At 39.3% G+C, this 21538-nt stretch overlaps 1 protein-coding gene across 6 annotated transcripts in view; it reads left to right on the forward strand.

Moving 5' to 3' along the window:
• MRTFB (myocardin related transcription factor B) overlaps positions 1 to 21538 on the forward strand; it is a 78444-nt gene that overhangs the window by 13130 nt on the left and 43776 nt on the right. For 4 of the 6 annotated variants that reach the window (XM_061376092.1, XM_061376093.1, XM_061376091.1 and 1 more), the window contains one exon: positions 8791 to 9005. In XM_061376092.1, the coding sequence (XP_061232076.1) occupies positions 8855 to 9005 (151 nt within the window). In that variant the 5' untranslated portion in view covers positions 8791 to 8854. Of the gene's footprint in view, positions 1 to 8790; positions 9006 to 19635; positions 19997 to 21538 lie in introns of those variants that run through there. The other 2 variants (XM_061376096.1, XM_061376095.1) reach the window with 2 other exon arrangements.

Below are 21538 nucleotides of genomic sequence, written 5' to 3' on the forward strand. Positions count from 1 at the left end.
TCATTCAACAAAGTTCTGTCATAGACCAGAATAACTGAACTTGCTTTTTGGCAGGTAAATCTGAGTTGATCTTGCAATTATTCAAACACTGCTGCTATGTGCTTCATATTAAAACAGATATTAAGAACATTTGATTATTTTTTTTTAACTGGAATTCAAATAAATTGCTTCTGCAATCATATGTCACTTATGTTTTATTGGGAAAAGGAGATGTAATTTAGATGTTTAGAGATCTGTAAGGATGAGAAACTAGAAGCACTGTTTGCACACCAATAATGTGCACAGTTTCTTTGTTTTGCTTTGTTTCTTTGTCTTGCTATATTTAGGTATTATGTGTATGACCCTGTGTTTATTTTCTAAGTTGAGCCTAGATTTATTTGCTTCTTATTTCATAAGTCTTTATAAACTTTCTGCTACAAAGAGTACTCTAAGTTAAGCTAGTGTAGGGTTATATAATTATAAAGCATTGCATTAGTAGAATGTGTATTAAAAGATATTCAGGGTGATCCATATGGATTAATAGATCTTAGCTTTGATGCTTGGTTTTAATAGCTTGCACAGCTACCTGGATGACCATATCTCCCTTTCACATGATAGACTAGCAGAGCAGTTCATACTCCTATTTCAAGAAGGTGGTTGTTGACTACGTAGTATCTTTGAGGCATAATCCTAAACTCTGCTTTTTCATTTGGTCCATCAGACCATTTGTGTGTTGCTTCTGGTGCATGCTGGAAAGATGTTTTCAGAACAGCTTCTTAAAGGAAAAAAGTAGGTTTGAAATATTTTAGATAATTAGTAACCTATTTAAACATTACTTTCATCTGAAGGGATTGGTTTCATTTTAGTGACTTGAATATTATGTGTATTGAACCTTGCCTTGCTTTACATTTCTGAGAAGTTTTGTGTCTTGGATAAATTCTATTCTTAATTATCATTTCAAAGCCCACTAAGTGTGAACACAGAGTATAAATTTTTGTATCTACTTAAAACATTATTAAGATAATTTAAAGTATTTAAACTCTAACTTCACAACATTCTTATGGTTTCTGTTCTTTCCACTGAAGGGTTATGTGTAGTCCACAAGACTCTGCTAAATGTTATTTGAATAGGTTAGTTTTGAGAAGGCAGGAATGTGAAAAAAAGAATAATCACCTGTATGTCCCTGCAGAGCAACAGGGCAAGCTTTGACTTTCACAAGCTTTAAGGAAGCTGTGGGAGGCCACCTCTGTTCGTAACAGCTCCACACTCTGACTGATAACTAATTCGCAGTTAGGCCATGTCTCCCATTACAAATGAAGCGTCTTTATTTTGGCCTGGAGATGGTGCAGGAAGGAGTGTATCATCTAAGATTCTGTTGACTCATCCCCTGCCTATGTCCAGACAGAAGTAATTTCTGTACTTCACCTAGTTTCTGGTGTGCATTTGCAAGTGTAACTTATGTCTTTTCAGATTTTGATAGGTTCAAGGTTTAAAGATTCCCTGCTAAGAATTAGGAAAGAGAATCTCAGTGAGGCATTATTATCAAAATATGCAAAAGTGTTGAATGAGTTTCTGGAGGTCTTCTAGTCTATGCTTGGTGGTAGTCATTTAGCTAGAGTAGACAGTACAAAAATTTAATCTCAGTGTATTAAATAAGAGAGGGGATTTATCAGAAATACTTCTCAGTCCAGTCTTGACTCCATGCCCTTTTAAGAAGCCTGTCATTCCAGCTACAGGGCTGGTGAGAAGCATGGCAGAACCTCAGTTCTGCACACTGGTTTTCAAAGAAATGAATAGTAACAGTGAGGTTTTTGACATTGCGTGATCCGAGATGATTACTCAGTCAGCCTTGAGGTTTCTCATCTCTTTCTGCATTTGTTTAATTATCTGTAAAAATAGCTGTATGATTTAAATCCTCTTTGCTGTGTATTTTGCCACAAAATTTATCTTCACTAATTAGTATATCAACACTATATTTTAACTATAGGATTGCAATTTCTCTTTCAGTATAATAATTTACTGTCAGTATTCATTTCAAAGTTCATATACTGTATCCAAAATATTTTTAATGAGAAAGGCCAAAGTTGCAAGCACCAGTGGGTTGTCAACAGTAGTGGTGTCTCTTTGGGAAGAGGAACAGCACTACACTGTGTGAAGTGCAATCAATACTGAAATGGTTGAATATTTTCAAGACTTTTTTTTCATTAAAAATGCCTTTTGGTCTTTTAATCCACTGTGGAATACACAAAATGAGGGGCCTAAGTCTCAACAGAATAAGCATTGTTCTTGCAACAGAGGCAGACTTAATTTGAGACATTTTCTCTTAATCAGGGAAACTATGAAAGAAAAAGATTAATTAGATTAACATATCCAGTTAAATTACTGATAATCTTATGCTTATTCATATTCATAGCAAATACTGTCCATTTCTATGTTCGTTTTGTACTTGGTCATGTATTCATCTTTACTGGTTCCAAATACTAGTTCAGTAAGTGGGTTTGAAATCTCCTGAGGAAACTGAAAAAGAAAAAAACAAAAGAACTTTTCTGTAAGTTTGTTGTTAAAATCGTGGTACTACATGCAAAAGGTTATTTTTTGGTTTTTACATCTCTACTATTTTCAGAACACCAATATGTGAGACTTGGTGTAAAAGATGGGTTAGTGATTTAGAGGAACAGATTTAAATGGCTTTTTAGATACTTTGTAAGTATTTCCAAAGCTGGTTTTTATTACTATTACTTATCTTTCAATATTGTAATGAAATACAAGTAGCCTTTAGAGTTTGGATGGAAATTGTATATGGGCGTGCAGAGAAAGGTATTCAGAACAATTACAATACCTTTTCATGCAGGAATTTAGTAAGATCTTGGACATGTAATAGGACTTAAGCAGAGCTGATAAGGAATTGTGCAAGTACAATATGTGCTAGTGTCTACCAAAGAGAAAGTGCTGTACTTTAGAGGTTACAGAGAAACGGTTACATACCAGGCTGAGGAGCATTGTTGTCTTTGTAGCAGACACCTAGATTTGGTATTGCTCCAGGAACTGACTAGAGATGGATTTCCTGCAGCCAACCCTACTATTTGTTAATTTTCTTCTCACCCTTGCTGATAGGCAGCATGCCAAGAGGAGTCACCCTTTTGAAGCACGGCAGCTTTTCCTGTCTTTGGAACGGGTATTTCATCCCCAGCTCTTGTCTCTGGGAAGTGACTCTCTTAGCTTCCAGTTACTGTATTGTTCATCGAGCTAAATGTTCCTGCATATTTTGAATGTTTATGTCCCAGTCCTGCTTGATCCTGTGGAAGCAGAGAGGTTACTGAGCATTCCAAGGGTCTGACCACTGGGACTCAGCTAATTTGGAGATCAGACAGGGAGTTTGCTGCAGGCATATCTATCCGCTTGGTAGGGCAGCTGCACTTGGAAAGCATAGTTTTTTGCCTTTATGAGATGGAAAGAGGAATTGCCAGGTTAGTCTCATATTGTGACTTGCCACATTACCTCAGATACAAAATTCTACGCATTGACAAGGAGATCCAAGAGCTTAATGCAAATGACCTTCATTGGTAACTGTCACACTAACCTGCTGCATGCGCTGCTTCGGCTTCTTAAGTGTCTGTTCTGGTGTTTCCTGACACACTGACAGAAAAAAAAAAAAAGAAAACCAAATCCAAACCCAACATTTTGCAATTGTAGTGTTCTTCCCACTGCAGGTTCTGGTGTATTACAAACTGCAGCAGTATCATTTAAAATTGTACTGGGCTTTATAAATGGGGAAACTTAAACCTAGGTGATTTGACTGCTGATGTTCACACCATGATTCTTAGTAAGTTATGCACTGGACCCTGGTATTGCTAATACCTAATCTGGTGTGGCTACTGATAATTTGATGCTGTGCATAGCGAGCTAAGTTCCTTGCAAACATAAATGAATGAGCAGTGTTGAGGTCAGCCATTTGACTTGGCTGGAGTTTGAATTCACTGTGATTCTTGAACTGTTTTCCAGCAGATTTCCAAAATAAAAGCTGATTTACTACCTACGTATCATTCAGATTTCTGTTTGTGCCAAATAAAATACCAGTTCCAGCATCTCGACTGGCAAGGAAGTATGGATTTTCCCCCTTCTAAGATTTTTCTAAGGAAATAGACTTTGTCTTTTGAAGATAAAATGTTTAAAAAATAAAAGAAGCGTTTGTCTTCAGCAGTTCAGAAAGATAGCAACCACCTACAATCTGTGAGAACACTTACATAAGACTCATACATTGTACAGGAGCTCTGTTCTGCCAGTACTAGAACACTTGTTTCTGTATCGTTGTCAGATACACGTGAACCAAAGCATTGCGCAGGGCTGCTGCACAGTCTATTCTGATAGTCTATTCCAAAGGTTAAGTAGGAAAATAATTCTGGCCTAGTTTTTGCTTTGCTACTCTTTTAAACATTTTGCAGAATTCTGTGTCAAAAAAAAATAATGAAATCACACACCCCCCAAAAAACCCAAACCAACCCACAAAAAACCACCCTCAAACCTGAGATCGTTTGAGACTATCGGAAGAATGGAGTAGTTTTATTTTAGTTGCTACGAATAAGCTGGTAGTACGCTTTCTGACACTATCTAAGTAGAAATTATTTTCATACCAAACAGGATGATGGTTATACAACTTAATAAACTTTTAGATGCCTTGGTTTCAAGCAAGGGAGTGGAAACCTCTGAAATGACATTTTATTTCTGCCTGTCAGATTATTCTTGTATAAAATGGGACTTTCTCGGATTATGCAGAATACAAAACCGAGAATTTAATACACTGATTTTTTTATTTTTTAATTGTATTTTTCTTGTGCACATTTTTAGTGTTGAGTTTCAGTTATTAATATGCTGCTGTGTATTGGTCTGCTTAAATTCAGGGGTTACCTAGATAACAATTACTATCTGCAAATGCAAATGGCAAATATGAAATAATTCTTCAAGATAGAGGAGGTTTCAAATAAATGAGAAAGGGGAGGCGAATGTGTTATCTTTAAAATATGATAGTATCACAGTACATTAAATTCTGAATCAGATATGTTTCTCACTCTTGCACCTAATGACTGGATAAAGTTATTTACTGTACAGGGTTAGATTTCAATCAGGGTGAACTAATGTTCTGTTCTACTTACTCGTTTTGTGTGTTTGAGTTGCTGATGTCCAAACAAGCAGTTCTATTAGAAATGTCAGAATGAAGCACGGCTTTTGAAAACTGAAGATAGACAGGAGACGTTCTGCATATCTTACGTCTAGTTGCATGTGAAGTAAATGCTGCTGGCTGTAACCTCCAGCTCATGATAAAGCAATTATATGCATCTTCTCTAGCAGCTAAAATGGGTGTGCTAAAAAATAGTACTGGGTTATTATCTGATGCATACAACAGTGTAAAAAGATGTTTTCATTGAGATGTCTTTATTTTCTTCTTGTCTGTTTGAAAAGGTATTTATCAAAATTATTTTTATTTACATTTCCTAATTACTCTGACAATAAGGAAACCTGCCTAAGACAAACTAGTAATTTCATGGATGAGCAGTAACAGCTGAGTTCTGCTTTAGATTCTAATAGAACAAGAGAGAAGAGACAAATTGTTTACATTTTAGTATTACAAGTCTGTAATTTGTCATCTTTACAGTATTGTTTAGATATTCTATTCATAGAATCAGATTGTTTTGGGTTGAAAGGGACCTTAAAGCTCATCCAGTTCCAACCCCCTGCCACGGGCAGGGATACCTACCATTAGACCAGGTTGCTCTGAGCCCCTTTCAGCCTGCCCTTGAACACTGCCAGGGATGGGGCAGCCACAGCTTCTCTGGGCAAACTGTGCCAGCACCTCCGCACCATCATAGGGAAGGGTTTCTGCCTAAGATCTCATCTCAGTCTCCCCTCTGTCAGTTTAATCATAGTGTATCTGAGCCACTGTGTAGGTCACAGACTTTTTTCTCTGCCAAAAACCCCCTGATAGATGTTGGGTGGAGGTGTGTGTTTTCTTCTGGGGGGACAGGTCAAGACAATTCATTGGTTTAAACTGAAAAATATTTCTGTAGTCTCATACGATGACAGTTCATCAGTAAAAATGAAATGAGAGCCGATGTAATTTGACACATGACTGAGGAATTTGAGAATTCAGGCTCTCTGGGAATTCTAGAGAGTCTTACATTCACAGATGATATAGCAACATAGCAACAAGGTTGTTCTGCTGTTAAAGGATCATTTGGGAAGATACCTGGATTTTTAACAGCCTACAGCCTATAAGTAAAGGGGTTTGCAGCACCCTTGCAGCAAAAGAGGCAAAGAGTATCCTGCATGGAATAGTGGGTAGTGACCTCATCTTGTTCTGTCAATCAGTGTAGACAACTACTTGAGGAAACAAGAGGCATCAGGTGTGGTATTTCAATGTACATGCTGCAACCTGTTTCAGTTTTGCTTCCTAGAAGCATGTTCCTGTGAAATTCTGTAAAGGATGGTAAACTGATAAATAGTGGATGTTTATGCTTGCTGGTTTTTAAACAGCTTTGGGTTTAGTGGTTCAAATTGTTTGTCCAAAAGATTTAAGACAAGGAATTGCAGTATCTGAGACTCTACTGTAAATTGAAACTTTCTGATTAGGGTTAGAGTTCTGCATTGGAGAACTTTGGTTTTAGAGTTTCATAATGGTAAGTATATGGATCGCATGAAACTGCAATAAAATCTGAGATCTGAGGGTCATGATCGGCAGCATCTCCTGTGTTTAGAGCAGAACAGCAACAGGCAGCAGCCACAGGTTGCAGGAGAAGAAATTCTGTTCACAAGAGGTGAGCAACGCATTCACAGAGGGGTGTGGAATCACCACCTTTAGAGATGTTCAGAACCTGACAAGACCTGAGCAGCTGGTAGCCCTACTCAGGATTGGGGATGGACTAGATGACCTCGAGGTCATTCTAACCTGATACAGTCAGGTTCAAACCACAGTTTAAGCACATTTTTTGTGAGAAGTTGGCTTGTTTTGGGTTGCACTTCAATGGTGCAATAAATAGAATATGTTGTATATATTTCTTGCATGCCATGTTCTTAGTTGCATCTGGTCAGTAAAACCGCATTTACATACGTTCCTGAAATGACAGTCTAAAAATGGACATGTAACTAACTTAGTTTGTTCTAGAAATGATGAAAGTTGAGATTAATTTATAGCAGGATATGTAGTTACCTGCAGTGGGGAAAGGAGTTAGTCAAACCTAATACGTTAAACCTTTAGTACAAGAAGGTGTTTCTGTTAATTTCGTAGGATTTAATGGTGTGAATACAGCTAATGTGGTTTAGTCTTTTTGAAAAGTGATTCCAAGACATAACTCATAGCTAATAAGCTGTGGATAAAATGCTAGGAATATGAGCAGATAAGCAGCTAAATTTTCCCTGAAATTCTGCTCTGAAGAGACTTCGTTAATAATGTACTTAATTTGTATGGGTGTGTAGGAGTTTGAGGAGAGTGTAATGTCAGGAAATGGAATCTGAGTCGGGTAAATTATGCTTCTAAAAGCTAAGAACAAAGAAAAAAATCTTGCATAACTGTAAGTTAATGTGTCTTCATTTAATGTGAAAGCACCGATTGGTAACTATGGAAAATAATGAAAAATATGCACTTAACCATCATCATTGTTCTACTGAGGTATATACCAAGCAGCACTTGTTTTTATTTTTAAATTGGCACTTTAAATCAGCAACACGATGCATTACCCCTTTTGGAGTGTAGGCCATTCTTTGGTGGTCATGATAACTTGTTTGTCATTTTTTGCTTCATAAAATACCAAGTAACACTTCAAATCTTTTGGGTCTAGTCATCAAAACACATGTTGCATTGTAAAAACCTTTAAATACACACCCCAGCATGTACAGTATTTATATTCAGCATACACAAAGGTTGGGAATGAAGGTTGGGAATGGGCAAGCAGAAGTGTTTCTGAAGAAAAATAACTGAAATTAAAAAAACCCCAATTCAACAATAATAAGACATTTTTTATGGGTCTTCTTGAATTGTTAATATTTCATATGGTTTGAGTTTCCAAGAATCCAGGGATGAACTTCATTGAAGTCCATACTGATTTTTTGAAATTTTAATGTCTTGATAGGGTTCTGTGAGCTGTGAAAAGCTTCTGCCGGTAATTCATACTTCTGTCTCTCCTCACTGTTGATTAAATACCACATTAATGATAGAATAAAAATAATAAATTGGGACTTCTGTTCCATTCTGTTATTTTACAATAAGGAGCTAGTATGCAGTACAGTTAATTTGAAAACAAATCATGGCAAGAAGACTTCCTTCCTGGAGAGGTCTGACTAGTTCTGATACAGCTCCTTGGTATCAAGTCCTGCATTAATACCAAAGTCGATTTTTGATCTGAATGAAAGTTGTGCAGTGCTTGAAAACATTAAAAGCTCTTCGTATGTTATCATGTATTAGAGAATGCTGAATCAATATAAGCTACTGGAAAAAAAGAATGTTCTGCTGATAATCAGGCCATGTCACTTGCTAAAAGGGAGAGCACAGGGTATCCATACTGATTATTAACACTTTGTGGTTGTTCTGTCAAATTTGAGCAGGGGAAGTGCCCTGCTCAAAATCAAAGGACTGTGAAATTGCTTGTAAATACATTGCTTAAATCTATTTCTTCAAACATGTAGTATTTCTGGAAAACTTATGGATCCTGTGTGGATCATTCTGAATTTGCATGTTGTATGCAAAGGAACTGACCAAAACCCGAATGAGAATAGTAATGTGTCTGCCTCTTTTTTTTTTTTTTCCTTTCATCTCTTTCTTAGTTTTATCCACTCCAGTGTGCTTAAGAGAGCACTTGCTCTCCCTCTCTCCAGAGGATTTACCACAATGGATCACTTGGGGACGGCAGATGCTGAGGATGAAGGATCACTGACCCGACTCGCTCCCAGCCCTCACAGCGAAGCAGTTGCACATGAGTTCAAGGAACTCTCACTGCAGCCCAGTCAGTACTTACCTCCTCTCAATGAACGGAAGAATGGTGAGTGCACAATGGACTGTTCTCATTTTTGCTACATTGCTTAAATGTTCCCTATGGGAATAATGATGTTTGATTTCTTCAAATATCGTTAATTGATTTGCCTGACTTGCTCTTCCCAACCCATGTTCTGTAGAGTTAAAAGTGCTACAGTGCTCGTCAGGAAAGCTCTCCTGATCATCTTCACTTGTAAGTCTGGCTTGAAAGCACAACTGGAGTACTTTGTTAAGGCATATTGAATGGAGTTCTTTGTATTTTTAAATAGTGTTAACCCCACAACTAGTGTAAAATAGAAGTATTCAATTAAATGTTTTTCAGAGTTGTATTATTCAAAAAATAATACACATACAAAGGGATAATTATCAAGAATGTTTCTTTTTTCTGCAAAAATGATGCAGAATTGAAGTTGCACACTGTATCCCAGAAAGTGTAATTCACCACGTAGCTTAAGATTTAACAACACAAGAAAAAGAAGATTTACATTTTGGGAGTCTTTCCAGCATCTTTCCTTGTTGTTGACATTGGCATGGCAACTTAGGAAAAAAGTATTTCCACTGTTACAGTAAGCATCAGGAGGAATTAGGTCTGAATCCAAACACAGGCTCATTTTTACAGGGGAGAAGGCAGGACTTTTTTGTGGTAGCTGGGGTTTTTTTCCTCACATGAATATCTTTAATAATGAAGATTTGTTTTCCAGTATTTGCAGTAAATACTGGGAACACTGAAATGATGTAAATGATGTCAATTTCTTTAAACTGGTTTAGCTACAGTTAGCTATTTAGTTGTAATAGTATAAGCATTATTAAGTAGGAAGAAAACTAAGTGAATATCCTGGCTTCAAAGTAGAAAAAATGGGGTTATGTTTTACTAGGCTGTATGTATATCAAATGCTTCATTATTTTTTTTCTTGAAGAGCTTGAAATGCAGAATATTATGTTAACTGATATAATGTATTCAGAGTATTATAAACTAAGAGACCTGCAGCTAATTTATTAATAATTTTATTAATTTATTCATATTCTGGCTCTATATCTCTTAAAATATTTTATATAAGTCAGAAAAAAAATTTTAACTTGGGCAATACTGTTTTTTGTTGACTGCTGTTTGATGTTAAACTGGCAATAGGTATGTCTCTAACAGAATCTTGTTTTAAGATATAACACTTTATCTTTTTATGCAGGAAGCAACAGAAATACTATTTAAAGCTATTTCATAATGAAACTAAAAATGCAAGTGTGTAACTCATAAATCTCATCAAAGAGAATGTAGTGGGGGTTTTGCATCCTCTTGTGAAACTACAGCTCTAGAAAATGATATTGTATTTTTTAGTTGTCTGTAAAACTGAACTGGAGGACACACATATCTATATTGAGTCTAAATAAGTCACATTTTTCATTTCTGAAGGCTACTACCACAAGAATGCGCTAAATTAAACACGGAAAATCCCTTCTACATGGACAAGTTCGTCAGTTTCTCTTGACAGCCCTTGCTATGACTGTGCTAAGTACAGACTTACCCCTTTGCTTAATTTCATTGTTTTCACAGAATCCCAGACTGGTTTGGGTTGGAAGGGACCTTCAAGCTCATCCAGTTGCAACCCCCTGCCATGGGCAGGGACACCTTCCACTAGACCAGGTTGCTCCAAGCCCCATTCAGCCTTGGCCTTGGAGACTGTGGGGCAGCCACAGCCTCTCTGGGCAACCGGTTCTAGGGCCTCACTAACCTCACAGGGAAGAGCTTTTTCCTAATGTCTAATCTGAATCTCCCCTCTGTCAATTTAAAGCCATTCCCCTTATCCTGTCACTATGAACCCTTGTAAAAAGCCCCTCTACAGCTTTCATTTTGTCTTCCTACTTTTACGAATAAAGTTGTCAAACAAACAGTAAAACAAGGTGTGTAGCTTCAGATGCTAAACTTACTCATGTTTGCTCTTTAGTATTTCATTTTTAATTCTCCTGTATTGGACAGTTCTTAGACATTCTTCCCATAACTTGGAAGTTTTTTGTGATTTCATGAATTAGTGAAATAATTTATAGGTAGGTTTTGTACTGTCTTTGTGTATATTCTGCTGCTTGTTTATTTTCTTCCAAATAAAAGGCGGCAGCAAGAGATTTTCATACTTAAGGGCATAGGAGATTTTCCTTAAGAAAGTGGTGGTGAGGAGATGATAATTTGAGAAGCTGCTCCTCACTCCTCTGTACCAGTTGACTTAAGAGCTGCTACTCTTCAGTATTTGTCAAACAGGCAAAAGTTAGCATACTTTTGAGCATCTGTTCTTAGCAAGTATCAGGCTTCCTACAAAGATTTTAATGTCGTCTTTGAGTAGGAGATCATATGAAGGTCACAGAATGGGCTGTTGAATATTCTTTTGCAGGAGTCATTATGCTTACTATGAGCTTTGGTAGTGATCCTTTAAACCTTTTGTTTACTTGAAGGAGTCTTCTGGCAGTAGTCCAGTAGAAGGCTGAATTATTCTAGTATTGTTCTGCACAATGTAGTTAAGCTGCTTGCACAAGTTAGTACAGAAATTGCATTTCAAGCTTTTCCAATGACACTGGAAGTGTGGGTGGCCTGTGCTTTGCATTGGTTTTGTTTACTGCAGAGGTAATCACAGTAGGGGAGCAGAAACGTACAGTGACACTGCAAGCGTGTGCCTGGTGAGCCAGCAGTCACTTGAGATGTTATTACCTTGTCCTTTTTTCACATTTTACTCCTCTTTCCATGCCCAGTGTGACCCCCGAGATCACAGTCATACTGCAGAGCTAGCATAGGAGTTCAGGTGAGCATAGTTCAGTGCTTTGTGGTCTAAGACTTCACAGTTTAGACTAAGCTGTTGTCCCTTGAGTTGACAATTGAACACTTCTATGCTCTGCCAGCTCTGTTGAAGAGGTTGGAACTTCCAGTAGAGGATCAGTAACAAATGCTTGGAGAGCAATAGCATCTTAAGCTTCTCCAGCCATTTACTACATGCAGGTGTTTACTCCCTGAATAAAGACAAATTTCTTTGGAGATTGAGAAAGGGCAGCAACATTCTTCTTGAATGTCATTTTCAGGTATCTTCCATCATAAAAAGTCTGTGAGACACAAATTCTGACCAATTCATGTTTCAGATTTTAATAGCAGGGCAAGTAATGGGAGTTTTCAAGCTGATTTGCTAAGATTAAAGGTTTTATTGCAGCCTGAAATACTTGGACTGAACCATCTCTAAAGTGAAGATTTCGATTATTTGAAGTTAGAACAACAAACAGTTTATAGAAGTTAGCTTGTGTATGTCTTTACATGTTCTAATGAAGAATCATCTTTCCAGGATGTTGTATGTTGGTGTTCTGGACTGTCACAATTTTAGGATTCCCCTTTGTCTTTTGAGCTGTTTTCAGGTTAATGGCTGTGGGCAATACTGGATTAGTAATGAAATTAATTTCAGTTTCTCATTAGTCTGCATCTTTCTGGATAATTAGGCAATACCTGGAATGCACTGATCATGTGAACTCATGCCCTGTTCATTGCAGCATATTACCATGCCTGTTCTCTGGAGACCAGCTCTTGTTCCAGTTGCCAAAAAGCAGAAGTTGCCTTTCCATGGGTTCTGCTTTTCACACTTGTGACCCGCTGAGTGGACAGCAAAGACAGGCCCGTGATTCTGGCAGTTTGATGGCCAGTACTGGTGTATAGCCCATCTTCATCATGTGAGCAGTTGGGCTCCTCACAGAAATGAAGATTGGGAAATAGAATGCCATGGCCTTGAGATGCTCTGGGTTTGCATCCCTGCCTGAAGGACACTAAGTTATATACACAATATTTGCTTTCTTAATGAAGATGCTGTGTCCTTAGGCAGGATGGTCGCCGAGGGGGAAGTGACACAGATGAAGCTCTTCTTTGGGAGCAGGAGGGAGATTGATGACTAGGTGTTGCTTAGTTAGACTGCAGTGGAGGAAGAATGACAGAGTAGCAGGCAGCATTGGCACAGCTAAAGTACTAGTCAGAACAATATGCTACCCACGCACCGCACCAGTTTCACAAGCTTCTGTCTGAGAGCCAGAAGGTGGCAAGGGAGGAAGGAGGGAAGGATAGGCTGCCTGCTGCTGCCTGCAGGAGGGTGGATGGGAATGATGCTGCTTGCAGCCTTCCAACCTGCTGTTTCAGAGCCAATGGGTGGAAAGGGATTGCACATGCAGATACCATCAAAGAAAGGAAGCACTGCATGAGTAAAGCTTTTTGAAAGCTGAATTAGAACTTTCCCAGAATTGGTGAGCGTGTAACTTTGGCTGGTAGAGGCAGGTGTGAAGGTCTGGGTGTCAGGAGCCAGGCAATCATAGTTGTTTCCAGGGACATTTAAAATGAAAAGATCCTGGCTTCTGTGTCTTACAGCAGCCTCTCTTGGCTTTGCAGTGGCTTGTCTATCCTACTGTGCCAGAATCTCATGGCTACTAGTTTCTGAAACAGAGACATGTACACGACTCCTGTGCAGTTGTCATCCACAGATGAGAGTGTGGTTAGCTCCTGTGTATACCCTGGACTGTCCTTTAGCACTCCGTAGGCCCGCTTCAGCTCTTTGTCTTGGCTATAAATCATTTCAGGTTGTGAGTGTGCCTGTTTGCACATTGTGTGGGGAGCCAATTTTGTACCAGCTAATGGGTATCTGCTTCTCTAAACCCAGAACCAGAGCATTCTGATTTGGTTTGAGGTTGTATATTTTGTACTGGAGGAGGGTATACAAGGTTGTAATGTGCCTACCATGGCTGTCTGCTAGATCTTGCCAAGTTTGTGGCTAGCAGCTAATATTCTGCAGCACAACTGAGATAACTGAGAGCTAAGAATCTTGGCTATTTTGTCAGGAAAAAAGCCTTGAGACAGTGAACATCTTAAAGTAAAAGCAAGACAGGTAAAATTTCAATGAGAAAATTAGCCCGAAGAAATTAGTGCCTCTGGCTGCATAAGAACAACACCACTTGGGAGCAAAGACCTTAAGGCACTGAAGGTCAGCTGAGAATGACAGCTTCCTGTGGGGCCACTGAAGCTTGTGGGGAGCTGTAGCGAATTAAGGGGAAGATGCAACACCACCCACACACACCCCCAAACCAGAAAACTCCCAACCTCAAAAAAAACCAAACCAAACCAAAAATACATGTTCCAAATGGTGTATATTGAGTCTTTCTGAGGCACTGGTCGAGCCAGCTGGGAGACAGACAGTTCTCAAAATAACTGAATGAAATGTACATCACACTTAACCTAATGATGCTACTGAAATAAATTTGATGAGCCAAGGGTATTTTTCTGGCATGTAGAAGAGTCATGGGTGTATTAGTTTGCCTGTTATCTCTTACCTTCCACTCCCTCATTATGTAGCACTGATAATATGCATTCTTGGCATAGCTTTATGGCTTCTGAACAAATTCTTAATCCTCTGTGCAGTTAATACATTTGGAGCTGCAAATTTTATACTAGGGAATCAGGTGAAATTTGAGACATTCTCCTTGTATCTGTGTATGAAAGGGCTTTCTTTTCCCCAGTCATTAAGATCTGTGATTAGGTGTATTTTTTCCTCTCCAAATGGTACATAGGTAGATTACTCTGTTTAGAAGTTATTTTCTTGTGAGGGTTAGGAAAGATGAAGTGGAGAAAAGATGGCTAGTGCAACACTAGAGAACAACAAATTGAAAGCTTAAGTTCTGATTTAAGTAATAGATTGGCAGAGAAAATAACTGGAAATGTGAACTTAAATTCAACAGTTTCATAGTCACTAAACTGAAAGCAGTGAGATCTGAAAACAGCAGTCAGATATTCTGATTAACACCACCTCCATCCCCCCCCACCAAAAAAATCCACAAAACCAAAAACCTGAAAGCGTATTCTAAAAGGCTTATCTAGTTATAGAAGTATACAATTTATGTAAGTTTACAATAGAAATGTGTGTTTGTGTATATAGTATAATGTATATACAAAGTGTGCGTGTAGAGTGGTTGCCCAGGGAGGTTGTGGAATCTGCATCCATGGAGATCCTAAAGCTCTGAGTGCACACAGCCGTAGGCCACCTGTTCCAGCTGACCCTGCTTGAGCAGTGGCTGGGCTTGGGCATCTCAGGAGGCTGCTTCCAACCACAGTGATTCTGTGACCTGTCTTTGCTTTAAGGTTTTAATAGTCTATGGAACATACGGTGCAAATATTCTACTAAATAATCCTTTGTAAGAACACACAGCATGTCGCAATTAATATCTAGTTGTCTCTTTGGGCAGGGGGAGAGGGTGCTGTGGGATTTGGGGAGTTTGTTTTGGGGTGGTTTTGTTTGTTGGGTTTTTTTTTTTAACAGTGTCAGAAGAAAAAAACAAATGTCTTTCAATGTGTGGATTCTTTTGGTCTTCCTGTAAATATTTGAATGTTGTCTTATCTGTTATGAGAGGAGAGAGCAAACTGAGTAGGTACTGATTTCCCATTAAGTATGTCTTTGTCATTGGTACTGCCAGTTCCCACAATCCGAGCATTCCCAGGGCATCAGTCAGTGTCTACAAGGAACGATTTTCAAATATTAAAGCATGTGAAAAGACATACAGGCCAAAACTCAGAGCTCTCTAGGGACTGTGACCTCTTAAATGGAATATATTCTGACATTTTCACAGGCTACATGAAAGAATTCCAGCAGGGTCATTCCGTTTGGTAAACTTATAAACAAACATTCCATCATTTTAGTTTGATTTATAGATTATTATTTTTTTTTAATTATCTGCTTATTGTGAAGAGATTAGCATGGGAGATATGACCTGTGACCGACTCAATTCAAGGCATCTGGTATGTATGAAAAGATCCTGTTGGGGGGCTTGGCATTTGAGTGATTACAGGAGATATGTATGTTTTCCTTTCAAGAGATCTCTCGATCAAAATGTCTTACTGTGACTTCTTTTTCCCTGAAATTCCTTGTGGATAACAAAATGCATAGCTAGAAAAGAATGTTGAGTTAAAATTAAATTCCACTGTATAATTGTTTTAAAGTGTTAGAAGCAAACCCTAGATGTGTGTGTTGTTGTTGAAATGTTAGCTGGTGATACAGTCATGCCAAGAAGGTAGCATAGTGCAAACAGAGCTGGTAATCACTGTGCAGTACTTGGTATATGCACATTTTGCAAATCATAAGTAGCACTGTAGATGACCAAATACTGCCCTTTAAGAAATTATATAAATGTATGTGCAGTTAAACACATGTGCACAGATAAGATGGTCTGTGTGAGACTTACTGCTGAATTGCTGTGTCTTTAGTGTTCAAAGCAAAGAATTTATGTACTGTTATAGAAAAACCAGAACAAGAAAGCAGAATAGCAATCTATTGTAAGTGGCAGCTGGGGACAGAGGAGGAAGGGGAACAAATAAAAAAACCCAGACCAGAACCCCTTAAGTTAACAGTTTGAGGTGACATTCTTACTGCTTAAAGAACTAATAGAATAAACTGTAACAGGAACTATCTAAATTAATTCCTTAGCTTGTGTAGTAAGAGCACTCTTTTCCTATGATTATACCATGATCAAGAACGGGATTATCCTAACACAGTATCACGGACCAAGAAATCTTATCATGGTGTGCATAAAGCCAAGATGAAATAAATGTCTGTTTTCCCCTTTTCAAAATCTTGTGGTAGTGAAATAAACTAAATACTGAAGGCTATTATTTTTCTTTTCCTTTCTTTTGTATTGTTAGGTTTGGGTTTTTTTCCTGGGGGGGGGAGGGGTGGTTGGTTTTGTTTTTATGGGATTGCAGGGAAATGAGCTCCATATGATGAGAAGAGCTGGAATGTACTGTTAAAGCAATCGTTGCTTAGTTACTTCACGTTTGATGAGGTTGTGAAGTTACTCACTGTTAGTGATCTCACTCACCAGATCCCTGATACTTAAACAGATAACAGGTCTATTCTGAGGGCAGACAATGCAAGCAGTGTCGCTGTGTTGTTTCCTCCTGTACATTGTGATTTTGGGGAATATTTATTAAGCACTTCCTGTTTTTAAAGAATACTATCCAAACATAAGATGTGTGCTTAAAGTGTCAACTTGGTGTTGTTGGCTGATGACAGGGCTTCTGCTGTTTTGCAAGAGCTTTAAGAATTGCTGTCAGATTTGAAAGTGCCTAAGTAAATCTGAGAAGTAGGTATTGTGCATTAGCAGCCAAAGGTAAGAACAGACGTGAACCATTCTAGGAGAGTTATAAATTAATTTCATTTAGCAGGGAACAGGGAGCTGTTAAATGGCTGGTGGGGTGGTTCTGGGGATCATGAGGCAGCACTTTGCCTTGATCCACATGGGACCTGCTCATGTTTGGAAGACACCTTTGAATAACTGAGTCTTGTTAGCTGATGAATTTAGTATGTGGACGTGCTAACCAGGTGACAGTGTTTGTTCCTTCTAGTGCAGTTCTTAGGAATGTAAGTCGCTCATAAACCCATGCACTTTTCCCATGTTACAGTGCTGAAACTACAGCTACGCAGTCAGCAGTGATGAGATGCCTCAGGTGCCTGTGAAACTGCCCCAGAATTGTAGACCTTTCTAACAGGTTATTTTTTAATTTGAAGCCTTAGTGTCATATTAAAGCCATTTCCCCTTTGGCCTGTCCTGACAGGCCTTTGTCCAAAGCTCCTCTTCAGCTGTCCTTTAGCCCCTTCAGGCACTGGGAGCTGCTCTAAGGTCTCCCCTTAAGGAGCCTTCTCTTCTCCAGGCTGAACAAGCCCATCTCTCTCAGCCTGTTTCCAGAGCAGAGCTGCTCCAGCCCTCGCAGCATCTCCGTGGCCTCCTCTGGACTGGCTCAAGCAGGTCCACGTGCCTCTGAACAAAAACCATTTTCTTCTTCCAAGGTATCTTTTCTTCCTCTCCATATTATGTCTGCTTCCAGCAGAGGCAGACATAACTCTCCAGTGTTATGTCTGCCTCCAGCCCAGCCATTCAATATTGCATAGCATTTATTGGTAACTACAATATTTGGTTACATGGAAAATAAACAGCATCATTTTGACCATCTCTTCCAGTCTGCACAAAAAATTTCTTATTCTTATTTTCCATAAATTCCGTGATCCCTGCTTTTTTTCACGAAGTTATTTGTAAATTACTGTTAATCAAACTTCTTATAGGCATTTCAAGAATTAATCTGCATGTATTGAACTGGGAGGTGAACTTGAAGCAAAATAATAGGCTTAGCTCCAAGAGGCTGAAGCATAAGCATTTTTTTTTCTGTAAATTCTGCTATGGAATGGGTACCCTTGAAAAAGAGGAGCTCCATGTTACTAAAGCTCATCTTTCTGAACAGGTAAGAAACACTCATGGAGGCTTGAACTGCTGGCACCTAGCTGCTCTTGCAGTGATCTGGCATTGACTTGAGCACTCGCACTGTTAATTTATATAAAGCACTGTAGACAGATAGGAATGGCTAGAACTACTATCACTTATGCTGCAAGAGTTTTCCTTTTGCCTGTATTTTCAGCTCCTTAGGTGTCAAGAAGTTGATATGGCTTAGTAAACGCACACCTCCTTTAATCTGCAGCTCCTAGTATATGTAGATTCCCCCTTCTGCCAGAAGTGTGAAGACAGGGGGAATCTTTCAAGCCTTTCTGGCTGTGTCACACAGCCCCACACCGCATGGTATCAACTGCTTGCCTGAGAGCACACTGTTAAGGTGAAGCGTTGGTGTTGAAGGATTGTCTTGTGGGAAGAGCTAAGGAGGCAAGATGATTTTATTATTTAATTTACTATTAAAAGTTCTACATAGGGGTTTGTTATTGTATGTAGATCTTTTCAAATCTGGTGCTGTAAAGTAAAGTAAGTTTTCTGATTGGAGATGTCCTTTATAATTTCAAGCTGAAGGATTTAAAACATGAAGTAGGAGTGTTGAAAATACATATCATGATAGCGTTTTTAGACCAAAGCGAAGGGAAAATGCACCTGCTAGAGTCACTTGTGTGACAGGTAGTGACTGCTTATTTATGTATAGTTTATTTTCTTTAAGTACGTGACTTGCCAACTAGTGTCTGCTGTTCTCTCATGGCCAATGCCAGCTAATTAGAGGGGATTCATTACCCCAAAATCTTCCAAGTTGATGCTGAGGTTGATGACTCATGTAAGATAAATGGGATACGCAGGAGAGAGTGACAGATTAGAAGCTGTGGGAGGAAATACTCCTGAAACTGCTGGGAATAATGAAATGCGTAACTGTAAGGCAAAAGGGAGAATAATAAAATACAATTATTTCTTTATCTATTTATTTGGATTGTTTATAACAAGGAAGAGAATCAGTCTTACATTGCAAGGAAAGACGTGGCAATAACCAGTGGTTTTCCCACTTGCCGCTGCTAGTTAAACGTCTCTGAAACAAGACCTGGGGCTGGGGCAGGGGAACTGTTCTCCAGCATATCTTTAAAATGCCAATGTGCAGCTTTGGTTATTGGTGAAACTTAATGAGCAATGAATGTGCCAGTCAGGCGAAGATCAAGTGTTTCTGCTGCCTGCAGCAGTGTTCAGAGCAGTGGGGGCAGGGAGAAGGAAGGGGAAACATGGAAAGAGTCCTCGGCGGTAGCTGGTCTTAGGTATCAGCGAATGCTGCTCCTTCAGCAACGGCTGGATTTATTTTTAACTGCTTGCCTCATTCTTTGTCAGATGATTGACCATCAAGCTGCGTATCGAAACACGACTGTGCAGAGGAAGCGAGCGTAGCTGAAGGCAGAGGGGGAGTGGTTGCCTGGGAAAAGAGGCGGGATCGGGACTTGTGGCAGGCAGCGCCGCTCCGCAGAGCTGCTGGGGGATGCCGGCGGCGGCTCCGTGCTGAGCGGAGGGAGCGAGAGCGGCGCGCTGCTGCTCACAGACCGGGGCGGATTTTTTGCTGGATGTTGCCATTCTAAAGGATTGTCATCATGATCGATAGCTCTAAGAAGCAGCAACAGGGCTTTTCCGAGATCTTACCGGCGGGAGATGCTAAGCCGCTGAAGGAGAAAGAATGCCTTGAGGTGAACAGCCAGAAGAGTCTCAAGGAAGGTCAGTCACTTGCTGGGTTGGGGGCACAAGTGCCAGGCACAGACAGTTCACCAGCATCTGCGATGAAATGCTCAGTGTCAGGGATAGGCTTTGTACATTAAATGAGATGTTGGTCTTCGTCTTAAAAAATGTCTCAAAGCTAAATTTAGAATTTACCTGAGCCTGTTAAAGCAACGGTGATATCAGCTTGATAGAAACTGTAGTGTCTTGTTGGAGTAGCACCTAGTGCTGACCTCATGAAGTGCTCTGAAATCGTCCTGCAAATACTGCACAAAGTGCTTCAAAATGTCACTACTGCAATAAATATAATGAAATTAATGTTAAATATGACACTATTAAAAATAAAACCCCACAAAACTTTAGTTGTAGATTACTGCCTCATTTCCAACAGTGCTTTTCTCAGCTACCGTCCTTCTCTAGAATCCCCTTCTCGCCTCATACTTTAAATTGGATTTGATTCTGCGTTCCAGATACACGCTTTGCAAATTACACTGTGCCTCCTTAAATGGTTGGGTTCAGACTGGGCATTAAATTGATATAATGCACAAGCAGTAGTTTGTAAAACAGCAATAGTCTGAGGATATTTGGAGCGTTATTTAAAGCTGACAAATGGTACTACACCAGATTGATTTACAGTAGTACTTGCTGGACTGTGGTGCTAATAGTGCTGAGGCAGGGGAGTTGCCTTACTCCTAGCTGGCAGTATTCTTCCAGCTGGCCTGTGGTACCGAGAAGGAAGAGGCCTCCTGAGGTCAACTGCCAGCCCTGCTCAGCCCGGTTTGTTAACTGGTGCATGTTAACATACAGGGCTCTTGGCAGTTCAAGACTCAAACTCCAACTTCTGTATCAGAAACAACCTGTATTTGTAGTAGCAAAATTCCTGCTTTCCTTTTGCTACACTCTGCCGTGGCTTTTACTGCAGATTTCTCTGGATTCACTGGTGATTCAGAGATTTCTTCCTTGGTGTTGTGGCAAGACTGCTGGTTTTCCCTTGTGTACATGAGATCATGCCTTTCTCAGAATTTAAGTGCTGGATTTTGGTGGGGTTTGTTTTTTTTAAATTTGGATCTTAATGTTTAAAATAGCAAAAAGCACATTTCATTGTTGAATTCAGTACCTGACAATTTATTTTTAAAGCCCCTTTACTTAGCTCTATAGCAGGGCTAGAGAAACCACTCATTTTTATATAGTGTACTGATCCTAAAGGTTTCTCCTTGATTGGGAAGATACATAGTAAGCTGAGTGTTGATGTATGTGGCTGTGTCTGGGAGCATAACAATTCTCCCTTTACAGCAGGAAAGTACTGACTGAAAGACAATATGATTGCAGAGAAGAGGCCTACTGGGGCTGCTTTTTCATGGAGTTTGCCTTGCAGCTTTAAACAGGCCCAGTTAAACCTGCTGCTGCTGCTACCTCTGAAGCTCTGTGGGGCTTCAGGAGCAAAGAGAGAAGGTGAGGAAGTTGAGAGGGAAAGAGGAGTATGCATACTGTTGTGGAGAATGCTGTAGAGAAAAACAAACCCTAACATAAGCTACTAAGAAA

The sequence above is a fragment of the Neopsephotus bourkii genome, unplaced genomic scaffold, assembly GCF_033783945.1.
Source record: "Neopsephotus bourkii isolate Nb327-2 ecotype Australia unplaced genomic scaffold, CSIRO-AGI_Nbou_v1 NB_1706, whole genome shotgun sequence".
NCBI lineage: Eukaryota > Metazoa > Chordata > Aves > Psittaciformes > Psittacidae > Neopsephotus > Neopsephotus bourkii.